This window comes from Hylobates moloch, unplaced genomic scaffold (assembly GCF_009828535.3).
Source record: "Hylobates moloch isolate HMO894 unplaced genomic scaffold, HMol_V3 SCAFFOLD_19, whole genome shotgun sequence".
NCBI lineage: Eukaryota > Metazoa > Chordata > Mammalia > Primates > Hylobatidae > Hylobates > Hylobates moloch.
Window position 1 is genome coordinate 19,537,530 of NW_026652294.1, and position 23,863 is coordinate 19,561,392.

The following is a 23,863-nucleotide window of genomic DNA, read 5'->3' on the forward strand; positions in this document are numbered from 1 at the left end:
CTTAGAGAGTTGACTTCCCCTGGGATTCTCTGGGCTGTCAAAAGGGTAACTAAGAGGCAGTGAGTTGCATGTAATCTGCAAAGGTAGATGGCCACATGCATTATAAAAAATTATTATGAATAGCCAGGTGCAGTGGCTCACTCCTATAATCCCAGCACTTTGGGAGGCCAAGGCGGGCAGACCACAAGGTCAGGAGTTCGAGACCAGCCTGGCCAACATAGTGAAACCCCGTCTCTACTAAAAATACAAAAATTAACCAGGTGTGGTGGCACGTGCCTGTAGTCCCAGCTACTCGGGAGGCTGAGGCAGGAGAATCCCTTGAACCCGGGAGGCAGAGTCTGCAGCAAGCCGAGATTGCCCCACTGCACACCATCCCGGGCGACAGTGTGAGACTTCGTCTCAAACAAAAAAAAATAAATTATTATGAACATCTATTGAGTGATTGCTACCTGCCAGGCATTGTGGTAAGCGCATTACACTCATTAGCTCATTTTAACTCTCACAGTAATCCTATGAGGCGGTTGCTGTTTTTGCAATCCCCATTTCAGAGATAAGAAGATAAGAAAAGTGGCTGAAGTCTTATATAAGTGGCAGAACCAGACTTGGAACCCTCCTCAGTCTGACTTCAGACGGTACTCTTCACCACAAGGCTATGCCACTTCACATATTGTGCAAAGAGTGCTTGACTTGGAGCCAAGTTTAGTACCAGCTGTAAAAACTTGGGCAAAGCACTTAATCAGATTCAATCACTCACTCCAAAGAAGTGCTACTCACAGGTAGGTGGTGGAGACAAAATGAGTTCATCTGTATATAATTACTGCACCCAAGAAAGGGATTGTTGTGAATGAAGATGAGGAAAAATTTAAAACATAAATGTGATAGCTGATAAGAAACAATTATTTGCTAATAATATTTCCTGTTCCATGCATCCTTTCCTACCTAGTCTCTGTCATACATCCTGAGTCCCATTGTGGGAAGAGGATGGCAGAGATTCATTTAATATATCTTGGAAATATTTTCATTTTGATACACGTGGGTCTAACCAATTCTTTATAACTGCTGCAGAGTATTTCAAAGTGTGGATGGATGTACCATTTCAAAAAAATCATTCCTATGTTGGTGGACATCTAGGTTCTTTCTGGCACTTCTGTATTATACACAATGTCACAGTGAACATCCTCATACATACTGCTTGTGTACATGTAATGTACGTCTCTTTTTTTTTTTTTTTTTGAGATGGAGTTTTGCTGTGTCGCGCCAGGCTGTGGCGCGATCTGGGCTCACTGCAAGCTCCACCTCCCAGGTTCACGCCATTCTCCTGCCTCAGCCTCCCGAGTAGCTGGGACTACAGGCACCTGCCACCACGCCCGGTAAATTTTTTGTACTTTTAGTAGAAATGGGGTTTCACCGTGTTAGCCAGGATGGTCTCGATCTCCTGACCTCATGATCTGCCCACCTTGGCCTCCCAAAGTGCTAGGATTACAGGCGTGAGGCACCACGCCCCGGCTGTGTACATGTACTTCTCTAAGGAGGATGCTGAGAAGTGGAATTGTTGGGTCAAAGAGCATATATATATATATATATATATATATATATATATATATACACACACACACATACACACGTATATATACACACATATATACACATATATATAAGATTATATCCTGTATTTTTACTGTCCCTTTTCTATGACTAGATATGTTTAGATACAAAAGTACTTACCATTGTATTACAATTGCCTACAGTATTCAGTGCAGTCACATGTTATACAGGTTTGTAGCCTAGGAGCAATAGGCTATCTCATATAGCCTAGGTGTGTAGTTAGCTAGTTCGTGTAAGTACACCCTATAATGTTTGCACAATAGTGAAATCACTTAATAAGGCATTTCTCAGAACATATTCCTGTTGTTAAGCAATGCATGACAGTAATTTAAAACCTTGTAGTAATCACATTTTAAAAAGGGAAAAGAGAGGTGAAATTAATTTTCTCAATATTTTTACTTAAGCCAATATGTCTAAAACATTGTCATATCAACATGTAACCAATATGAAAATTACTAATAAAATATTTTATTTTCTTTTTAAAAAAATAAGTTTTCAAAATCTGGTATGTATTTTATACTCACGATACACCTCAATTCAAACATTGGATTTTATGAGAGATACTGACCTACATATGTTTAGCATCCCAAATCCAAAATTTTTAAGTGCTGACATGATGCTCAGAGGAAATGCCCCTTGGAGCATTTTGGATTTTTGGATTAGGGATGATAAGTAAGTATAATGCAAATATTCCAAAATTCAAAACAATTAAAAATCTGAAATACATCTTGTCCCAAACATTCTAGATAAGGGATACTCAACCTGTATTTAGATTTAATAACATTTTCAGTTGAAAAAGTAAACTTACAAAATTGTTCCAAACATACTTAAAAGCTTTTCAGTAGTCAAACCGAGCATAGTTTTTATCATTAAAATTGATGAAAATCAAATAAATAAAAATGCATTTCCTCAGTTGTACTAGCTGCATTTAGTGTTTAATAGCCACCTGTGGCTAGTGGCTACTGTTTAGACAGCACAGGCCTAAAATGATTGTATTGGTTTATCTATCCTGTCTAGCAATGCATGAAAATACCTGTTTCCAGCTTCATCCATGTCCCTACAAAGGACATGAACTCATCATTTTTCATGGCTGCATAGTATTCCATGGTGTATATGTGCCACATTTTCTTAATCCAGTCTATCATCGTTGGACATTTGGGTTGGTTCCAAGTCTTTGCTATTGTGAGTAGTGCCACAATAAACATACGTGTGCATGTGTCTTTATAGCAGCATGATTTATATTCCTTTGGGTATATACCCAGTAATGGGATGGCTGGGTCAAATGGTATTTCTAGTTCTAGATCCCTGGCAAGGACAAAAAAACCAAACACCACATGTTCTCACTCATAGGTGGGAATTGAACAATGAGAACACTTGGACACAGGAAGGGGAACATTACACACTGGGGCCTGTTGTGTGGTGAGGGGAGGGCGGAGGGATAGCATTAGGAGGTATACCTAATGTAAATGACGAGTTAATGGGTGCAGCACACCAACATGGCACATGTATACACATGTAACAAACCTGCATGTTGTGCACATGTACCCTATAACTTAAAGTATAATAAAAAATATATATAAATAAATTTTTTAAAAAAGAAAATACCTGTTTCTCCCCATCTGCACCTACACATGATATTATACAATTCTTCCTGTACTTTTCTGCTGTGGCATTATGATTGTAATTAGATAATTAGTTTTGTAAATATATATTTAATGTCCATCTCTCCCACTGGACTTTAAGGGAAGGTATGTTGCTCACTACAATATCCCCTATTGCTTTCTCTTTTTTTGAGACAGGATCTCACTTTGTCCAGGCTGGAGCGCAGTGGCGCAATCATGGCTCACTGCAACCTTGACCTCCAGGGCTCCAGTGATCCTCCCACCTCAGCCTCCCGTGTCACTGGGACTACAGGTGTGTGCCATCATGCTCAGCTAATTTTTTGTATTTTTGGTAGAGATGGGTTTTCTCCAAGTTGCCCAGGCTGGTCTCAAACTCCTGAGCTCAAGTGATCCTCCCACCTCGGCCTCCCAAAGTGTTGAGATTACAGGTGTGAGCCACTGTGCCCAGCCTAATATCCCCTATTCCTAGGACAAGGCTTGGTATGTAGTAGGTGCTCAATAAATACTTGTTGAATGGCTAACTTTTTTTTTTTTTTTGAGACGGAGTCTCGCTGTCGCCCAGGCTGGAGTGCAGTGGCGCGATCTCGGCTCACTGCAGGCTCCGCCCCCTGGGGTTCACGCCATTCTCCTGCCTCAGCCTCCCGGAATGGCTAACTTTATACAGATCAGAGCATTAGCCAGAAACTTTCCCTAAGTCACCATCTCTCTTCCTCCTTGTCAAAACCTCTTGGTTTCGGGCTGGGCACTGTGGCTCACGCCTGTAATCCCAGCACTTTGGGAGGCTGAGGGAGGCGGATCACTAGGTTAGGATATCGAGACCATCCTGGCTAACACGGTGAAACCCCGTCTCTACTAAAAATACAAAAAAAATTAGCCAGGCGTGGTGGCGGGCACCTGTAGTCCCAACTACTCGGGAGGCTGAGGCAGGAGAATGGCATGAACCCAGGAGGTGGAGCTTGCAGTGAGCCAAGATCGCGCCACTGCACTCCAGCCTAGGCGACAGAGTGAGACTCCGTCTCAAAAAAAAAAAAAAACCTCTTGGTTTTATAGAATATTATCATTGACACCAGGGGAATTATCACTCCAAAGGGTCGGAGTAGCAGGGAATTATCACTGGATTGTTAAAATCTTTAACAATTGGGGCAAATTGTGAATCACAGTCACAGAGAACCCCTTAGAAAAGCTTGACTCTCCCTTGACCTTTAAGACTGAGCTCCAGATGGACAAAGCTATCCTCTCCTTATACTGCCTTTGGGGCTTTTGCTGGAGACTATGGCAGAGATTGTCAGTTGCTGTCTGAACTTCCAATTCACTTTCTTCCCTGAACATTCCTGATTTTATTGGGAATGACAAGTTTGTTTGGTTGGAAAACTAGTTTTCCAGTCTCCCTCACTAATAAATGTGGCCATATAATTAAGTTCTGTCCACTGTTGGTTAGGCAGGATCTTATTAGGGTAGAGCTTCAGAAAAACTCATTAAAAAAGAAGACTGACTCAGCTTTTAAGAACCCCTTTACCCTTGTCTCTTCCTCCTTTTAGCTGCCTGAAACATGATTTGATGGCTGGAACCACAGTGGCCATATTGAGCCATGAGGTAAACTTGAGACTAGAAACCAGAGCTAAGGATAGCAGAACAGAAAAAGATAAGAAGGCTGGATTCTGATGAAACCGTGGGGCTTCCATAGGATTCCTCCACTGTTTCCTTTGAGCTTCTTATAAGAGGCAAAATGCTCTTCTTTTTACTTACTTTGAAAAATTGTAGTTTACATAATCAACTTTTAGAAACTCAAGAGACTCAGAACCGCTTAAATCTGGGAGGTTCTTTTCTTTTAGCATTTGCTCAATCATCTTCATTCCAGCTTGAACACCTGTGAAGGAAACAAGAAAGCATCTGTTAATAATGACAAAGATAATAATAACATAATAACATTAACCACACAAATACAATTTATTGAGTAAGACATGGCCTTAGATACTTAGAAAATGGCAATCCCACAAAGTGGGTATTATTGTCCCTGGTTTACAGATGAAAACTCTGGTTCTCAGAGAGGCTAAGGAACTTGTCCAAGACCACAGAGCTAACATGAGAAATTTTCATTATGTCGGGAGGACTAAAGAGTTTTATCACAGGACAGTGTGAGAAGAAAAGTATAACATTTTCTTCAGGCCATGAGCAGTAGCTCATGCCTGTAATCCCAGCACTTTGGGAGGTTGAGGCGGGAGGATCGCTTGAGCCCAGGAGTTTGAAACCAGCCTGGGAAACATTGAGACCTTGCCTCTACAAAATAATAATAATAATAATAATAATAATAATAATAATAAAATTTAAAAATTAGCTGGGCATAATGGTGCGTGTCTATAGTACCAGTGACTCAGGATGCTGAGTTGGAAGGATTGCTTGGGTCCTGGAGGTCGAGGCTGCAGTAAGCCATGATTGCACCACTGTACTCTAACCTGGGCAATAGAGTAAGACCCTGAGCCTCAGAGAAGTTCACTGTTGCCCAAATTATACAGCTAAGAACTAGGGGAGCCAGTGGTCAAATTCATACACTCTGGCTCCAGAATCTGTGTGCTATGGACAGTTCCAGAAGGTTATTCCACACTCTTCTTTCCTTTCAGATTCTTTAAGCTCAAGAATTTTTGGCCTGAGGTTCATGGGCTGTTGGAAACTCCTGAAGCACCTGAAATTCTAATAAAAAACTATGGGTGACTCGTGTGTGCATATGTGTCTCATTTTTCGGGGGAGAGAATCTACATTTTCACCGGATTCTCAAAAGATCCTGATATTTTTAAGAAGTTAATAACCACTGCTTTTGTTTTGTCCTGGAATAACCCATCAGCTTCTTTATTTGGAAGCATCACAGAACACATTTCTCTGAGCTCACTGGGGAAAAGAGACCTCTCCCACATTAAAGAGCTTGAGAAAAGTAACCTCCATAGTTAATGAAGAACATTTACTTTCAACCTTTTCAAGGAGGAAATATTGCCTTTATCACTTATTTTGCAGTTTAAGTTCCTTTCCAGTTGTTCTATCCTTGTTGGGGATGAAGAAGAGCAGATTTTATCCTCTAAAATGCCAGAAAAAAATATTGCAATATGGTGATGCAAAGACAGAAATAAAGGATGTGAAGATAGAGCCAAAGGCACTACCAGAGAACTTAGGTTTGAATCCCAACTTTGCCACCGAATAGCTTGTGTGGCTCTGCGAGTTACATAGCTTCTCTGTCCCTTACTTTCTTCATCTATGACATGGGCACAATAGTAACCTTGGAGGGGTCTGTTCACACATGTGAAAATGACAGTAGCTGATACTTGTTGGGCCATATTTGCTATGGCCAGACAGCATTCTAAGCGCTTTATGTATGTTAATTCATTTATTTTCCACAACAATCCTGTGGGTAGGTACTATAATTCTCATTTTCGTCTCCACTTTGTTTTTCTTTTTTTTTTTGAGACAGAGTCTCGCTCTGTCACCAGGCTGCAGTGTAGTGGCGCGATCTCGGCTCACTGCAACCTCCGCCTCCCAGGTTCAAGTGATTCTCCGACCTCAGCCTCCCAAGTAGCTCGGACTACAGGCGCACACCACCATGCCCAGTTAATTTTTGTATTTTTAGTAGAGATGGGGTTTCACCATGTTGGCCAGGACGTTCTCGATCTCTTGACCTTGTGATCCGCCTGCCTCGGCCAACCAAAGCGTTGGAACTACAGGTGTGAGCCACCACTCCTGGCCTTCCATTTTAAAAAATATCTTGCAGATACTACTAATAACAGACACATAAGATCTCTTACTAGAAAATGTGGAGGCATAAATCATTGATAAAATTTTAAAAATACCTAATTTGTACTGAGTGCCTATCTATGCTAGGACTCCACATACATTCTCTCCCCCCTTCTTGGATCCTCACAGCAACCCAGTGACGAGGTGTTATTATCCTTGCTTCACAAAGGAGGCAGCTGAGGCTCAGGGAGTTTCAGTAACTTGCCCAAGAGCCCACAGCTAGTGAGCAGCATTATCCAGAGCTTGGCGGAACAGGGAGTAGATGATAGATCGTAGGTTTCAACATCCGGCAGCACAAACCTGAATTCATATTTGCCTGAGTCCCTTACTGCTATGAGACTTAGGAAATGTCATATTACTCCTCTATAAAATGACAACGGCTTATTTGTAGGGTTGTTGGTGGAATTAGATTGACACAGCCCAGAAAGCACATTCAAAGAGCCTGGCCATGGTAGATACTCAAGAAATGATTCTGAATTCAAAGCCTGCCCTTCTCCACTAGCCCATGCTATATTTCCCGTGGATGGGAGTATAGCCCATGGATGATCCTGTTTGATCCTCACCTCACACTAAGTGTAGGTAGGTAGGCATCATTTTTATCATCCCATTTTCCATATGAGAAAATCCACTGGCCCAAGGCCATGTATCAAGGAAAGCGACAGAACTGACCTCTATAGCCATGTGGATAGACTTCAGATCTGTTCTTTTAATGACTCTGCTCCAGAGGGTGGAAAAAAGAACTGCACAATTTTAATACTCTTACAAGATATCTATTTCTGATATGTATTTCTATGCACATCAGCACATCAGTATAGTAACAAGATACACACACATGCATATACACATACATATATTCCTCGTACATATTTCTACACACACCATTGTCCACATAACATTTGTGCAAGATGGCTCAATTTTAGATCTCCTGCACTAGATGATGTACTAGCAGAAAAACAAGGAGTTGCCTCTAAATCCTTCTTTCTTCCCTCTCTCCCTCCCTCCCTCCTTCCCTCCCTCCCTCCCTCCCTCCATCCCTCAATCCTTCTTTCTTCCTTCCCTCCCTCCCTCCCTTCCTTCCTTCCCTCCTTCCCTCATTTATTTTTTTTTCTGGTATAGTAGAAGCAGCATTTCTTAGTTAGGCTTAGTTAGGTATTTCTTGGTTAGACTAGCAGTGCTTAGGGTGACTGCTTTAGTTAAAGAGGACTGAGAAAGATGCATCATCAACCTACCTTTAGCTAATCTCAAGTAAAATTTCACAGGAGAAAATAGCTCCATATACTTTGATTTTTACAGTCCATTCCCTCTCCACAATCTGCTCTTACCTCATCTTAGCCCAAGGAAAATCACATCCCAACATTTGTCTCTCCCTAGTGTTTATAAATGTTCTCTAAAGGAGTGGCTTTTAACCTTTCAGTGTCGCAGACTCCTTTGCACATCCAATAAATATTATGGAGCCTCTCCTCAGAAAAATGCAGTCACCCATATTACATTTTAACCCATTTGTAGGGTTAAAATGGGTTTTGAAACCAAGCCCTTTCTGAAGCCCCAAGGTGTTACTTTTACTTTCAAATCTCCTTTCCTGTATCCTATAAATGTGTCTTATTTGGAACCCTCAGATGTTCATTATGGGTACATGTGGGAAAGAGAGAGAGAGAGTGAGAATCCGTGCTGTGTTTGGACATGCCTCCCATCAAGTTGACTATTTTTTTTTTTTTTTTTTTTTTTTTGAGACGGAGTTCACTCTTGCTGCCCAGGCTGGAGTGCAATGGCACGATCTCGGCTCACCGCAACCTCCGCCTCCCGGGTTCAAGCGCTTCTCCTGCCTCAGCCTCCCGAGTAGCTGGGATTACAGGCATGCACCACCATGCCCAGCTAATTTTGTATTTTTAGTAGAGACAGGGTTTCTCCATATTGGTCAGGCTGGTCTCAAACTCCCGACCTCAGGTGATCCACCCACCTCGGCCTCCCAAAGTGCTGGGATTACAGGCATGAGCCACCGCGCCCGGCCCAAGTTGACTATTTTTTAGGCAACACTGTCTTCACAGCCATCTTAGTAGTTTCTGCATAAGGTACTGGATCACCCCACAGTAGAGCATTGTCTCAGTCAGGAGACAGACCATGTTATGAGCTATTGAGTTTGAGTCACAGACCCCACCTAGTGGGCCTGAGGTCTGGCTTCTGAAAGCATCCAACTCACCATAGTCAAGTGCCCTCTGAGTAATCCTTGCCTTGATTCCAGGGTAAATGGTCTGAGACGATGAGACGTAGAGACTCCACAGGAGGAAACATCCCCAGAGGACTGGGATTGTCTTTGTACACATCTGAAATTAACCGACAGTTAAGGTTCCTTTATTATTCTTGACTTTCTCTTTGGTCAATTAAATCCAACATTTCTAGGTTTTCTCATTTTTACTGTTTACTTCCAGAACTCAATACATCCATCCATCCATCCATCCATCCATCCATCCATCCAACCATCCATCCATCCATCCATCCATCCATCCATCCATCCATGCACTCTCCCACCCATCCATCCATTCATTCAGCAATCATTTATTGAACACACCAGAATGTGTTCTAGGTGCTGAGGATGTAGTGCTGACCTACACATGGCCCCTGACCTATGCTTTTCACAGACTAGTAGTGAATATGCATCCTTCAGAGCAAGCTCCATGTCCCTCTCTGTGAAAACTTCCCTCATCAAGTCATTTTACCCTGGTCTCATCACATTCTCCTCTGGGATCCCACCACACTTTACACAATGCATATGCGTCCATTAGAACATCTGACACACGATGTTGTCTGTTTGCAGGCAGGACTTCTCCTCTCACCCGGTTCAAGCCAGTAACATTTCACATAGAGTTTTGTGATATCCTCCTTACTGGTCTCTCTGCTTTGGCCATTGTCCTTTCTGGCCATTCTCCACACCACAGCCAGAGTGAGCCTCTTAAAATGAAAGTTAGGTCATGTTACTCCCCACTCCCATTAAAGCCCTTCAGTGGGTCCCCATCTTACTCAGTGTAAACGCCAAAGTCATTTCATCAGCTACAAGGTGTAGGGGGCCTTGTAGCTGATGGAATGACCCTATGCCTCCACTTCCTCATTGACGTCTGTCCTTAACACACACACACCTGGCTCTCATGGTCCTAGCATCACTGGCTAACTTGATCTTTCTTTAATGATCTAAGTAGCCTGTGTGCCAGGATCTTTGTATTTGCTGCTTCCTCTTCCTGACATAGTCTTCCTCAAAGAACCCGGTCTTGCACTTCTTCAGATAACTCCTCAAGTGTCATCTCAGCAAAGTCTTTCCTAGCCACTCTATACAAAACATGGACACCTTCCCTGTGGCCCTGTTATTATGACTCCACCATTGCTTTATTTTCTCCAGTACTTATCATCATCTAGTGTAGTATACAGTTACTAATGTGTGTATTGTCTATCTCCTCTACTGGAATTTTTAGGCTTCATGGGGAAGGACTTCATCACTTCAGCACCTTGAATAGCGACTGGCACATAGCAGGCATTAGGGAACTACTGAATGACAGACTGAATGAATGAATGAATGAATGAAGTCTCTTTCACAAGCTGTGAATTGAGCCATGTGTGCCTTATGGGTTCTCCAGCACCTGGGGAAGCCCTTGATCTTAGTATACACCATCCGGTATTGTGACTGTCTTTTTACTTGTCTATCCCTTTGTCATGGGGATTGTGTCTTACTTCTATAACTCTGGAGTCCAGTACAATACCTGGCACATAGTAGGCACACAACAAATTTTTGATTAAATAAACATTCTCTGCAAAGAGAGGGACCACAACTTATTCACTGTTATATCACCCATACTTGGCATACATGAATGATTAATGTATGCTTGTTGAATTAATAGACCAAACAAATTAATGGCATCCCATTTTCTTGATAGATGAAGCACAGGTCCCAACAGCAGCAGTAATGTGGGTTTCTTTTAATGATAATCAAATGAGTAATATATTCACAGGCCTTGTTTCTAGTTTGGAAGTTACAATCTGGGTGAGCTATCACTGCTGCATTTACACATGCAAAAGAATCACAGGTGGCAGGTAACACTGCACTAACACACAAACATGAAACAAATCAAGGAAGGCCCAGGAAGGTGACCTTGTGGATGTGGTCAGAGAGGAAGAAGTAGGCCAGGTGTGGTGGCTCATACCTATGATACCAGCACTTTGGGAGGTCAAGGCAGGAGGACTGCTTGAGCCCAGGAGTTTGAGACCAGCCTGTGGAACATGGCAGGACCCCATCTCTACAAAAAATAAAAAATAAGGCCGGGCACGGTGGCTTATGCCTGTAATCCCAGCACTTTGGGAGGCCGAGGCAGGCGGATCACGATGTCAGGAGATCGAGACCATCCTGGCTAACATGGTGAAATCCCATCTCTACTAAAAATACAAAAAATTAGCTGGGTGTGGTGGCGGGCGCTTGTAGTCCCAACTACTCGGGACGCTAAGGCAGGAGAATGGCATGAACCCAGGAGGCGGAGCTTGCAGTGAGACGAGATCGTGCCACCGCACTCCAGCCTGGGCGACAGAGTGAGACTCCGTTTCAAAAAATAAAAATAAAAAAAAACTAAAAAATTAGCTGAGGGTGGTGGTACACACCTGTAGTCCCAGCAACTTGGGAGGCTGAGATGGAAGAATTGCTTGAGCCTGGGAGGTGGAGGCTGCAGTGAGCTGTGATCATGCCACTGCACTCCAGCCTGGGCAATGGAGCAAGATCCTGTCTCAAAATAAAATAAAATAAAATAAGAAGAAACTGTGAGAGCCATGTGTTTAGATAGAGGGAGGGGTCAGGCCAGGTGGTCAGGTAAGGATTCAGAGATGAGTAGGATTCAGGAGCATCCTGGGTGAAGGAAAAGAGGTCATTGTAAGAGGTGGAGCACTTGGCCAAAGTAGGTGAGAGGTTTGATTAAGGGGGGTGGGTAGGCTTTAAGGTGAGGCCATGGAGGTGGGAATGGGGCAATGTATACAAAGGGACTTCTAGAGAATTTGCTTGAAAAGAACAGAGCAGTCTGATTAGGGATGGAAGTGTCCAGGCAAGGCCACTGCTAGCCTATCTTGGGATTTTGTGTGAAATGGGAAAAGGCGCCCCTCTGGAGAGATGCCAGCCTCTTGGCACAAAGTGGAGCCGGTGGAAAGCATTTTAGGAAAACCCCACACCAGTGTATGCAGCTGGGTGGGAGGTGGAAGGGCTGTCCTATGTATCCATTGGGCTGGAATTTTGTCTAGTGCACAAACTCCCCAATTTATACAGGTGGCCTGTGCTCAGATTAGTGAATGCTCATGTGGGTATTTTGCTGGAGGCCAAAGGTTTAGAAATAAGGTCTTAACCTGTCTGTGGATAAGTTCATCTTCAGGTCTGAGAAGGCTGGCTGGGTCAACCTGCCTACATCTCTCACCTGATCTCCCAGGAGCCCCCTCTATAACCCACCATTCAGCCAAACTGAACTACTGGTCCCTAAACACATGCCACGTTTTCTGCCTAATGCTATTGCCTATGTTTTTCCCTTCCGCCTATGCCTGCAGAAACCCTGCATATCCCTAAGGCCCATTTAAAACACCATCTTCTTTCTAAAGCCATTTATGACTTCTCTGAGCTAATTTCATTTCCTCTTGAACCCTTGATCAAAATACATATTTATTCACGTGCGCATGTTTCTTTTCTGGCTTATTATTTGCCTTCCCTACCAGAATATAAGTGCATGAAGGCAGAAACTACAACTGGTTTGGAGGTCCTAGGTCTGGCTCAGTGCCTGGGATAGAGTGAGTGACTGTTAAGTGTTGGTTGAATCAATGAATTAATAAATGAAGGAATATCCCTTACCTTACTCTATCATGTATTACACTTCTTTGCAGAGATGGTTAACAAAGTATTTATGTACTAGTAAACTGCAGGCATCCATCAAAACAGATGTTGGCCACAGTCCTGGAGCAGGGGCCAGGAAGTTGAGTGCTAGATCATGGGGAGGACAGGGGATGTCTTAGAGGAGGGGCCAGAGTAGTTGGGGGGACTGGGAATAGGAGCGGGACACTCAGAGTAATGGCTTCTTACCCTTAGCTATTAAGGCATTTCAATATTTTACCACTGATATGACCTTATGAATCCAGCGTGATATTTCAGCCCTAAAGAGCTGGTTTGGGTTCTACAGGACAAGTTGCAGAAGGAAACTGGGCAGCAGTGTTGGGAACAGAGCTAAGAAAGGATGACTTGAGGGTGGTCAGGGTGCAGACAGCACTAAGAGAAGCACAGGGAAATGGGAGGGTTGAGAGCCGAGGGGAAGGGATTTGGGTAGGAGAGGAGGATCTCTGGCCAGGCAATGAGTGATCTGAAGGTTGGAGGAAATGTGGTGAGTGGGATAAGGGGGTGTAAAGCCCTCCATGTCCTGGGAGGCAGAGTGACAGTAACAGCATCTTAACTCTCTGAATGGATGCACGTACCTCCTGCAGGAGCTAGGTCCAGTTGGTCTTCTGCTGTGCTAGGCTTTTCTTGATCCTTTAGTTGCCCTTGGGGGTTAGTCAAGGTGTCCTGGAAAGGGGGACAAGTAGAGATGAACTATGGGAGTGAGGAGACCACTTCTGGGACTCAGGTTAGTGGCTACTGACCAACTGGTATAGAAGCATTTCCACATTTTAACATATGGCGAGGCCAAACTGAAAAGCAGTCTTGCTAATATCACTGCTGGCTAAAAATTGTAAATGGCTGTGTTATGCCAAGACAGGCATTAGAGAGATTTTTGTTTTAAAAGAGCAAAAGTAGGCTTGGCGTGGTGGCTCACTCCTATAATCCCAGCACTTTGGGAGGCCAAGGCGGGCGGATCATGAGGTCAAGAGATCGAGGCCATCCTGGCTAACATGGTGAAACTGTCTCTACTAAAAATACAAAAATTAACCAGGTGTGGTGGCACACACCTGTAGTCCCAGCTATGTGGGAGGCTGAGGCAGAAGAATCGCTTGAACCCGGGAGGCAGAGGTTGCAGTGAGCCGAGATTGTGCCACTGCACTCCAGTCTGGCAACAGAGCGAGACTCCATCTCAAAAAAAAAAAAAGAAAAATATATTCATAGCAATGGAATGCAATGGGAAAGAATGTTAAGACCAAAATGTCTGTACCTATTAGACTGTGTGCAAATTAAGGCAGACATGATATCTCTCCCTGGCACATGCTAGGACCCCAATTAATATGTGCTAACTGATCAACTGACTGACTTAAAAGGTTCCAGTTAACTAAGAAAGGTTCTACAAATGGTTAGGAAAAAAAGGAAAAACCAAACCGTCATATATAATATAGAGCTCTCCATTTCCATAGTGAAAAAAACATAATAAACCAAAGAAGAAATATTACTTGTGAATGGAATAACAACTAAAATAATAAATTTTTATTTCTTTACCCTTTACAAAACTCACACTTCTTTGAAGTGGATGTTCTTATTATCTTACTCCCATTTTATACACGTGGACATGGAGGCTTAGAGAATCTGATGACTCGTCCGAGATCCCACAGTAAGTAAGGCACCTGGGAACCCAACCTTGTTCTTCTGGTTCCTAATTCTAGTGTTGATGAATTTATTTTTATTGAATGACTCGATACATGCTAGGGTTTTCATTTTCATCTGGGAATTTTAAATAGGAGTTGCTTGACGCCGTTTTCAAGGTGGAAAAATTCAACAAGCATCTAGAAACGTTCAAGCATCACAGTGCAAATCCCTTTTTATTTTCTTGGACACAACTGGAGAATTTAAAACTCCAGGGAATTTTAAATTCCCTGCCAGCAGTAAAACCTGTTTTCCCTTCTTGGTTAAAAAAAGTTTCTGAAGTGGTACACTTTGATGGAGATCCAGGAATCCAAAATTACAGGTAGGAAAACATTTTCCTCTAGAAATTTTATGAGTGAAAGAAATTACTGGGGTATGAAGGGGTGAATTGTACATAACTTTTCATTGAATTGTTCAGTTAGGATGATAACTTATGGGCAGGGGAGGAAAGGAACCTTGTCAAGCAAGGTGATGACTACTAAAAGGTTAAGTAATTTGGCTGACAAGTGCAGGCAGGGCTAGTTGCCTGTTAAAAGGATCCAAGATCACTTAAAAACCCCACCAGCAAGTTATCTATTTTGTTGCTTCTGGGGAATTGCTTCTTTCCAAGATTCAAAATCTCAGTAGTCATTATTTTTCCATATAAATATACAGACAAGATAATACTCCTAAATTAAACAATCCTTGTATGAGTCATCCTGACAACTAAGAAAATGCCAGTCCAATTTAGAAAACACCTGAAACTCACAGATGGGCCTACTACTACTGCTCCTTGGCAAGAGCTTTGACTGACTCTGGAAAAACTGATTAAGGGAGTAATGAATGAGTAAAATGTAGCCTTCAAAACAGACGCACGGGTTGAAAAATTAAGTTCAACAGGTTTAAAGAAGTCTAGACTAGAAGGGTATTCCAACATATTGGTTAAGACCAAATGACTGTACATAAGAAGTCTAAATCAACAGGTACGGAATGTGGGCAGAATATTTCAAGGGATCCAGTCCTCACATCTAGTTTTATAGCAACATCTCTAATGACAAGGACCTTGAGAATTCATAGCACGTCTTTTCCCCAAAACTCTATGCCTAATACCAACAAGTTCAACAGTCCAGGCAAGTGGGTGGCTAGTTTTGTTCTGGCAGGATCTAGGTCACTGATGTGCTTTAAGACCTGCCTTGAAAGCACAGAGATTATAACAACTCCTTAGTCCTAACCATGCTGATTTTGAGAGACAAGATAGAATTTTCTGCCACTGTGCTGGATTCCCCTCTGAAATGGAGGCAAAAATAAGTCCAGATCACTGAGCAACCCTCTTAACATTGTTCCATGATGCAAAACTAAGTAGGTGGTTTAAACCAACTCTTTTCTCTTTCTTATGGCTGTTTAGTTTTCACTAAAGCTTTTGCCTAAGAAGCCTCCAGGTGGGCATGTGTGACATCGCACAAACAAACAAAGATACAGAAAATTCTAGGCAGACAATAATAACCCAGGATATATGACAGCTGCCTGTTCCAAGTGTCCTACCAAATCTGGGACATCTCCAGTTTGGAGATCGTGGCTGGCAGAGACCCGAAGTTTGTTCATGAGTCTTACCTCAAGCAGAGGAAGTGTCCAAAGCTGGAGAGTACCTTCGATTCTCTCTGCCTTCGAAGCTGATGTGTTCTCCACCTTGCGCCTTAAACTCAGCTGCTGAAAAGCCAAGATAATTAAGTCTGACTCATCTCAGTGGTGAATTTTTTTTAATGCCTCTTTCAAAATGTGATACATAATTGCTTCACTACAATTACGCAATGGCATGAATGAACACTACAGTATCTACCTAGATGAACAGACAGTGCCACCTATGCAATAATTATCTTCCTGCAAAACACACACACACACCACTTGTGAAATTGTGATGGCTACTTTACCAAAATGATTGAAAACGGTGTTAAACTGAATGGGAAGAGGAAGAATTTCCCTGTCTGGAATCATAAGCTGGTTCCTTCTGTCAGGGTGCCTGTAGCGGATGGCTCTACTGCTGCCCAGAATACCTTTGGGACTTGTGGTGGATCATCAGATTCAGTCTGAAAGCATGAGGCTTGACAATCAGGTTGACCTAGTTACCTTCTTTATCACTCAGGGTAGGACCTCAGTTGGCATCTCTCAGTGTCCGTCTGCTCCTTTTCAGAATGTTATTAATGACTTCCTGTTCCAGAATTCCTTAAACCTAAGTTGGGTGGGTGGGTTCATCAACTATTACGCAACTTATCATTTTCAGATTCCAAACCCCAGCCCTACTCTCATCTCCAATAAATGCATTTTAGTTAATGTGTTTTATTTATTTTTATTTATTTATTTTTTGAAATGCAGTCTCGCTCTGTCACCCAGGCTGGAGTGCAGTGAAGCGATCTTGGCTCACTGCAACCTCCGCCCCCTGGGTTCAAACAATTCTCCTGCCTCAGCCTCCCTAGTAGCTGGGATTACAGGAGTGCGCTACCATGCCCAGCTAATTTTTTTGTACTTTTAGTACAGACAGGGTTTTGTCACATTGGCCAGGCTGGTCTCGAACTCCTGACCTCAAGTGATCCACCCGCGTTGGCTTCATAAGTGCTGGGGTTACAGATGTGAGCCATCATACCCGGCCATTAATGTATTTTAGATGGCCAGGGTTTTGATTGTATGAAGTTTTTTTTTTTTTTTTTTTGAGACAGTCTCACTGTCACCCAGGCTAGAGTGCAGTGGCATGATCTTGGCTCACTACAACCTCCGCCTCCAGGGTTTAAGCGATTCTTGTGCCTTAGCCCCGAGTAGCTGGAATTACAGGTGTGCACCACCAAGCTTGGCTAATTTTTGTATTTTTAGTAGTGATGGGGTTTCACCATGTTGGCCAGGCTGGTCTCAAACTCCTGACCTCAAGTGATCCACCTGCCTTGGCCTCCCAAAGTCCTGGGATTACAGGCATGATACACTGCACCCAGCCTGATTGCATGAAGTTCTTATGGCTTATCTACACTTTTCTGGATAAGACCCGGTGACCAACTGTCCCGGTTTCCCAAGAATGCAGGATTTTCAGTACTAAAACCAGAACAGTCCTGGGAAAATCAGGATGATAAGTCAGTCGGAAAGGAACCACAGACGTTTTCACTTGGCATTGTCCATACTTCTCATGGCTTTTCAGGGGAGTTATACCTTGGGTTATATTTACTGATTTGAACTAAGTTTCCTTAGGGTAAAGTGGGGATAGAAACAGTAACTTCCTTGATAGGTTCTGGTGAAGAAAAACATAATAACACATGAGAATGTACTATTAAAACTGTAAACTGCTGTGAAATTCTACTCATTAGCATGTGGCCGTATCAATAATGATATGGTGCAGAGACACTATTCGTGGGATCATTTATTGTCAGTCATCATAGATGAATCCATTCATTCAATCAACAGATTTACTGAGCACCTACAATGTGCAAAGTCCTCTTCAGCAAAAAAGATGAAATTTTTGTCCACAGGGAGTTTATGTTCTAGTCGATGGAGACAAAATAAATAAGCAAACAATAAAATAAACAAAAATGTATAAATTGTGACATGTATTATGAAAGGAAAAGGTGGAGGGAACTGCAAAGGTGAGCCAGTTTGTCTGAAATGGAGTGGGGGCAGAAGTTATGGTATTCGAGATGTAAATGGTGATGTTAGGTGGGTAGAGTTCAGGGAAGAGGTCAACTGGAAATATGAATGTCTAAGTCATCATCCAAAAGGTGGAGTTAAAGCCACAGAAATGAATGAGATCATCGGAGGCAGCTTCCCATGTGCACGTGCTACTGAAAGTGTGGAAGACGACTTCAGGCGCTATGCAGAGAAACTCTTGAAATTGTACTGTGCATTAGAAAAAATACAGAGCTAGACATGGAAGACGAAGAACAACATGGAAGACGAAGGACAACATCACAAGCACTATATGGAAAAAAAAAATCACAAAACACCTCTACATCTTTCTACCTTTTCCTCACCATTTTCCCCCGGTGGCAACATCAATTTCCTCCCCCGCCGCCTCTCTCCCTGTCCTTCTCCAGGGTCAGAGGTCTCCTTTTTCGTTTCTCTCCTCTCCAGAGCAGCTTCTCGGCTTCATCTTCTTCCCCTGCTCCCACCTTCACTGTCTGGCCCCTGCCCGGCCCATTCCCTGCTCATTCTCAATTCCTTTTCTCTGTTAGAAAGAAACCAACAATCGGCCGTGTGCAGTGGCTCACGCCTATAATCCCAGCACTTTGGGAGGCCGAGGCGGGCAGATCACGAGGTCAAGAAATCGAGAAACATCCTGGCTAACATGCTGAAACCCCGTCTCTACTAAAAACACAAAAAATTAGCCAGGCTTGGTGGTGGGCGCCTGTAGTCCCAGCTACTCAGGAGGCTGAGGCAGGAGAATGGCATGAACCCCGGAGGCGGAGCTTGCAGTGAGCCAAGATCTCGCCACTGCACTTCAGCCTGGGCCAACAGAGCGAGACTCCCTCTCAAAAAAAAACAAAAACAAAAAACCAATAACCGTAAAATAACAGTATCTTTCCAACTTTCTTGATGCAAATACTTTTTCTTCCTGTTACAAAAGACCTGAAAGTCTAACCATATCTTTGGTGAAAACCCCAGGAGTCTGCCACAAGACAGAAGAGGGAGGATGGCTTGGACGAGAATGATGAGGAGAGACAGTGCAAGGTGTAGAGATTCGCAAGGTGTAGGGACAGTGCAAGGTGTAGAGATTCGCCCTGCAGTCCTAAGGGCTCTCGCCGGACCTGGACCTGGACCTGCACTACCCATTCCAACTCTGGGTCCTTTAACAATTTCCTTCACTTCCAGGTCTCAGAGCCATCACCTCTAAAAGTGGAGCTCACATTTACTTTGAAGAGTCATTGCAAGAATGAAATTAGACAAGGCAGCACCTATGTTTTTCACACAGTGTCAATAAATTAGATGCATTTCATCTATTTTTATTTAAAGTTAATAATTACAAAGATATCTTAAACAAGTTTTGTTTTTAAGAAGTATACAAAGTTCAGTTTTCATGGTATTTACTTTTTATAGTTATCCTCTATTTGGAAATTTAAAAAGTTTCCCCTTTATATAACTTTTCCCTTTTAAATAAGATTATATACATTTTAAGAAGTGGGTTGATTTATGGGGAAAAAAGTAAATAACAGTACAGCTCACATGGGACATAGAATACTTTTTTTTTTTTTTGAGACAGAGTCTCACTCTGTTGCCCAAGCTGGAGGGCAGTGGCGCCATCTCGGCTCACTGCAACCTCCCCTTCCCGGGTTCAAGCAATTCTCCTGCCTCAGCCTCCTGAGTACCTGAGATTACAGGCGCCACCACCACGCCCGGCTAATTTTTGAAATCTTGGTACAGCCATGGTTTTGCCATGTTGGCCAGGCTGTTTTCAAATTCCTGACCTTGTGATCCACCCGACTCGGCCTCTCAAAGTCCTGGGATTACAGGCATGAGCCACCGTACCCAGCCTTAGGACATAGAATAATTTTTGAAAAAGGGGCTCAAATAATTAGAGTCTAGGAAACAAAGATCTAAGAAGAGAGTGTAGCTAGTCTGTTGTCTTTTATTTGGAAGGGGCCTTAGAAATCAGCTAATTAGCTTTCCTAATTAGCTGTTTAGGGCACATTTGCCAAATTCATCTTTAAAAACATCAACAACAAAAGCCAGCAGCACCAGTTTCATTGTTTATTTTAGCTTTCCATATTTAACAGAAGATTTGTTGGGAATGCCTGCTTCTTCAGCCTACTCACGACGGCAATCTAAAATGCAAGATTAATTATTACACTGTCAAATAGCTGACAGTGTGTTTGTCTTTGCAGATCAGGGAACACTCTCAATTAAGACTCCAAAAGAAAAATCATAAATAATTGGGTAGAAATACTTGTTCATTAAAACGAGATGTCAAGAGATAGTGTTAGGGAACTGAGCATCCCTGTTCTTGGTTTCTAGAATGTCTGGGCTATAACCGTATAGAAAGAGCTAACTAGGCCGGGTGCGGTGGCTCATGCCTGTAATCCCAGCACTTTGTGAGGCCAAGGAGGGCGGCTCACAAGGTCAGGAGATCCTGGCTAACACGGTGAAACCCCGTCTCTACTAAAAAAAAAAAAAACACAAAAAATTAGCCGGGCATGGTGGCATGTGCCTGTAGTCCCAGCTGCTGGGGAGGCTGAGGCAGGAGAATGGTGTGAACCTGGGAGGCGGAGCTTGCAGTGAGCCGAGATCATGCCACTGCACTCTAGCCTGGGCGACAGAGCAAGACTCTGTCTCAAAAAAAAAAAAAAAAAGAGCTAACTGAAGATCAAACATTTTTGAGATTGGAGGACAAATTATATTATTTTTGGTAGGAGACAAAAGTGGGAGGGAAGAGGGATTATGTGGATACGGAGGGAGGCACCACACAGGGCAGTCTTGGGGCAAAAGATTGTGAGTTCCAATCCCTCATTGCCCCCCAATGTTTGTGTTGGTGAAATCTGGTTAAAAGGAAACCCTAAAGAAGGATATATAGGGTAGAGAAAAATAAGAGCTAACATTTATTGTTTGTTATGTTCTGGGCGCCATCCATATATGAATTCACTAAATACTCATCAAAACTGTATAAGGAACTAATATTTCCATTCACTAGGTGGGACAACTTGCCTAAGCTTAGACATTACAGCTAGTAAGTTGTGGAGCCAGGATTCAGGACCCAGGTGTTCCATTTTCAAGGATATGCTTTTTCTTTTTTTTTTTTTGAGACGGAGTCTTGCTCTGTTGCCCAGGCTGGAGTGCAGTGGCGTGATCTCGGCTCACTGAAAGCTCTGTCTCCCGGGTTCACGCCACTCTCCTGCCTCAGCCTCCCGAGTAGCTGGGACTACAGGTGCCTGCCACCACACCCGGCTAATTTTTTGTATTTTTTTAGGACAGATGGGGTTTCACCGTCTTAGCCAGGATGGTCTCGATCTCTTGACCTCGTGATCCGCCCATCTCAGCCTCCCAAAGTGCTGGGATTACAGGCGTGAGCCATCGCGCCCAGCCCAAGGATATGCCTTTTTAACCACTATACTATGCTGCCTTTTTAGGAAGGTCACTGAAGGGCAACACACAACCCAGGGTATGCAGAAGGTGGGAAGAGAGAAGGATGCTGTTGCTAGGCAACCCATCTGGTTTTCGAAGCTGCCAATTGAATCTGTGTAGCACAGATTTATGTGTTTGTTTGAAATAACTAGTTTATTTCTAACCAGAAGAAGTTGCCTGGAGTTCATGTGATTCTGGAGGTGATGAGTCATCTTACAGTTCACCCTGGGAGGGCTGGGGAGAAGTCTGGTAGAATCATCCTGTCGCCCAGCAGTAGCTCCTCTTGTCCCTGCTCTGTCACAGGCCACACTCCATTGATGTCTGTGTAACGATGTTTCTGGGTGGACATCAATGACTGACTCAGACTGTGACTCCTCACATCAGTCACGCTCTGAAACGGTTTAGAGCAGCGATGCTTTCTTGGTTTTGACAAATGAACCTACTCATGTCGGTTCCTTCCATTGTTACTAGTTATCTAGAAGGGAGTCACATTATCTTACTGCAGTTCAAAATGAACTGAAATTCATGCTAAAATTTAAATTCATATATGTATGACTTTTTGAGATATGAAAGGTATTATGGAACCAAACAAACAAGATAATGTGATATTACTCTGAAACATTTGAGAATCAATGCTGTGAGCCCAATTCAAGTAGATCGGGATTTCCTTACTTTGGCCCTGTTGGCATTTTGAGCTACATAATTCTTGGTTGTAGGGGGCTGTCCTGTCTATTCTAGAATGTTTAGCAGGCCAGGCGCAGGGGCTCATGCCTGTAATCCCAGCACTTTGGGAGGCCAAGTCGGGCAGATCACTTGAGGTCAGGAGTTCAAGACCACCCTGGCCAATGAAGTAAAACCTTGTCTCTACTACAAATACAAAAATTAGCTGGGCGTGGTGGCACACGCCTGTAATCTCAGCTACTTGGGAGGCTAAGGCAGGAGAATGGCTTGAACCCTGGAGATGGAGGTTGCAGTGAGCCGAGATTGCGCCACCTGACTCTAGCCTGGCAACAGAGCAAGATTCCGTCTCATAAATAAATAAATAAATAAATAAATAAATGTTTAGTAGCATCCCTACTATTAGATGCCAATAGCACCACAACCTCCTACCCTAGTTGTGACAAAATGTTTCTAGACTATATCAAATGTCTCCTGTCAGGCAAAGTCGCCACAGTTGAGAGCCACTGAAATAAAGTATATTCAAGTATTCTATTTAGCCCTTGCAGCAGAAAACAACATTCCTCTCTATGATCAGATGCTAATATTCCTAATAACATTTTTCTTAACTATCCAATAAATATGTGAACACGTTCTTGTGATAAAAGATTCAAATAATTACTGAAGTTTACAGTTCAAATTGGGAAAATTCTTACCGCACCCCCGCCCCCAACTTTGTCCCTATCTCTCCCTCTTTTTATTTCTAATTTTTATTTTTTGAGATAGGGTCTCACTCTGTCACCCAAGCTGGAGTGCAGTGGTGTGATCACGGCTCACTGCAGCCTCAACCTCCCAGGCTCCAGCATTCTCCCACCTCAGCCTCCCTAGTTAGCTGGGACTATAAGTGTGCACCACCATGCTCAGCAGATTAAAAAAAAAAAATCTTCTATAGAGACAGAGCTGGTCTCTAATCCAGTGGTTCTCAAGGTGGCTTTTCCTCCCAGGGAATATTTGGCATCTTTGGTTCTTACAACTGGGGAGGAAGACGGTTCTACTAGCATTTTGTGGATAAAGACCATGGATGCTGCTAAACATTCTACGCACAGAACCGCCTCTTGCAACAAAGACTTATGTGGTCCAAAATGTCAATAGTGCTGAGGCTGAGAAACCCTAATCTATTCCCTACATCCTATCATAATCCCTAGTGATAGATTCACATTACGGATCTGAGCCTGCCCTAGTAGTTAGCATACACCTGTCAGATTCAAGGCTTCCTACCATCTTTTGAATAGCCTTCCCTTTTTTGGGAGGAAATTCCAATATTCTATGTCTTGCCTCCCCGAGGAAGGAGTTCAGACCCCTATTCCCAGTCTCCTTTGTAGCCAGGACTCAGGTGTGGGGCCCAGACATCCTCAATCAGCCACTCCTATGAGCTTTTGATGTGAAAGTGAGCAAGGTGAAGAAACAGGCTCTTTTGGAAGACTGGCATTATGTAGGAGGCTGCAAAAGCATGTGGGATTTGATGTTAACAGTGGCAGTGGCAGCCATTCCCCAGTGAGTCCCAGCAGTTGTG

At 43.1% G+C, this 23,863-nt stretch overlaps 1 protein-coding gene across 2 annotated transcripts in view; it reads right to left on the reverse strand.

Moving 5' to 3' along the window:
• The window catches only part of BPIFC (BPI fold containing family C), a 64,572-nt gene that overhangs the window by 38,260 nt on the left and 2,449 nt on the right, over window positions 1-23,863 (reverse strand). For both annotated transcript variants that reach the window (XM_058431178.1, XM_032139962.2), the window contains exons 2-5: window positions 16,159-16,254; window positions 13,476-13,563; window positions 9,202-9,325; window positions 4,974-5,094 (exon numbers count right to left, since the gene is read on the reverse strand). In XM_058431178.1, the coding sequence (XP_058287161.1) occupies window positions 4,974-5,094; window positions 9,202-9,325 (245 nt within the window). In that variant the 5' untranslated portion in view covers window positions 13,476-13,563; window positions 16,159-16,254. The remainder of the gene's footprint in view (window positions 1-4,973; window positions 5,095-9,201; window positions 9,326-13,475; window positions 13,564-16,158; window positions 16,255-23,863) is intronic.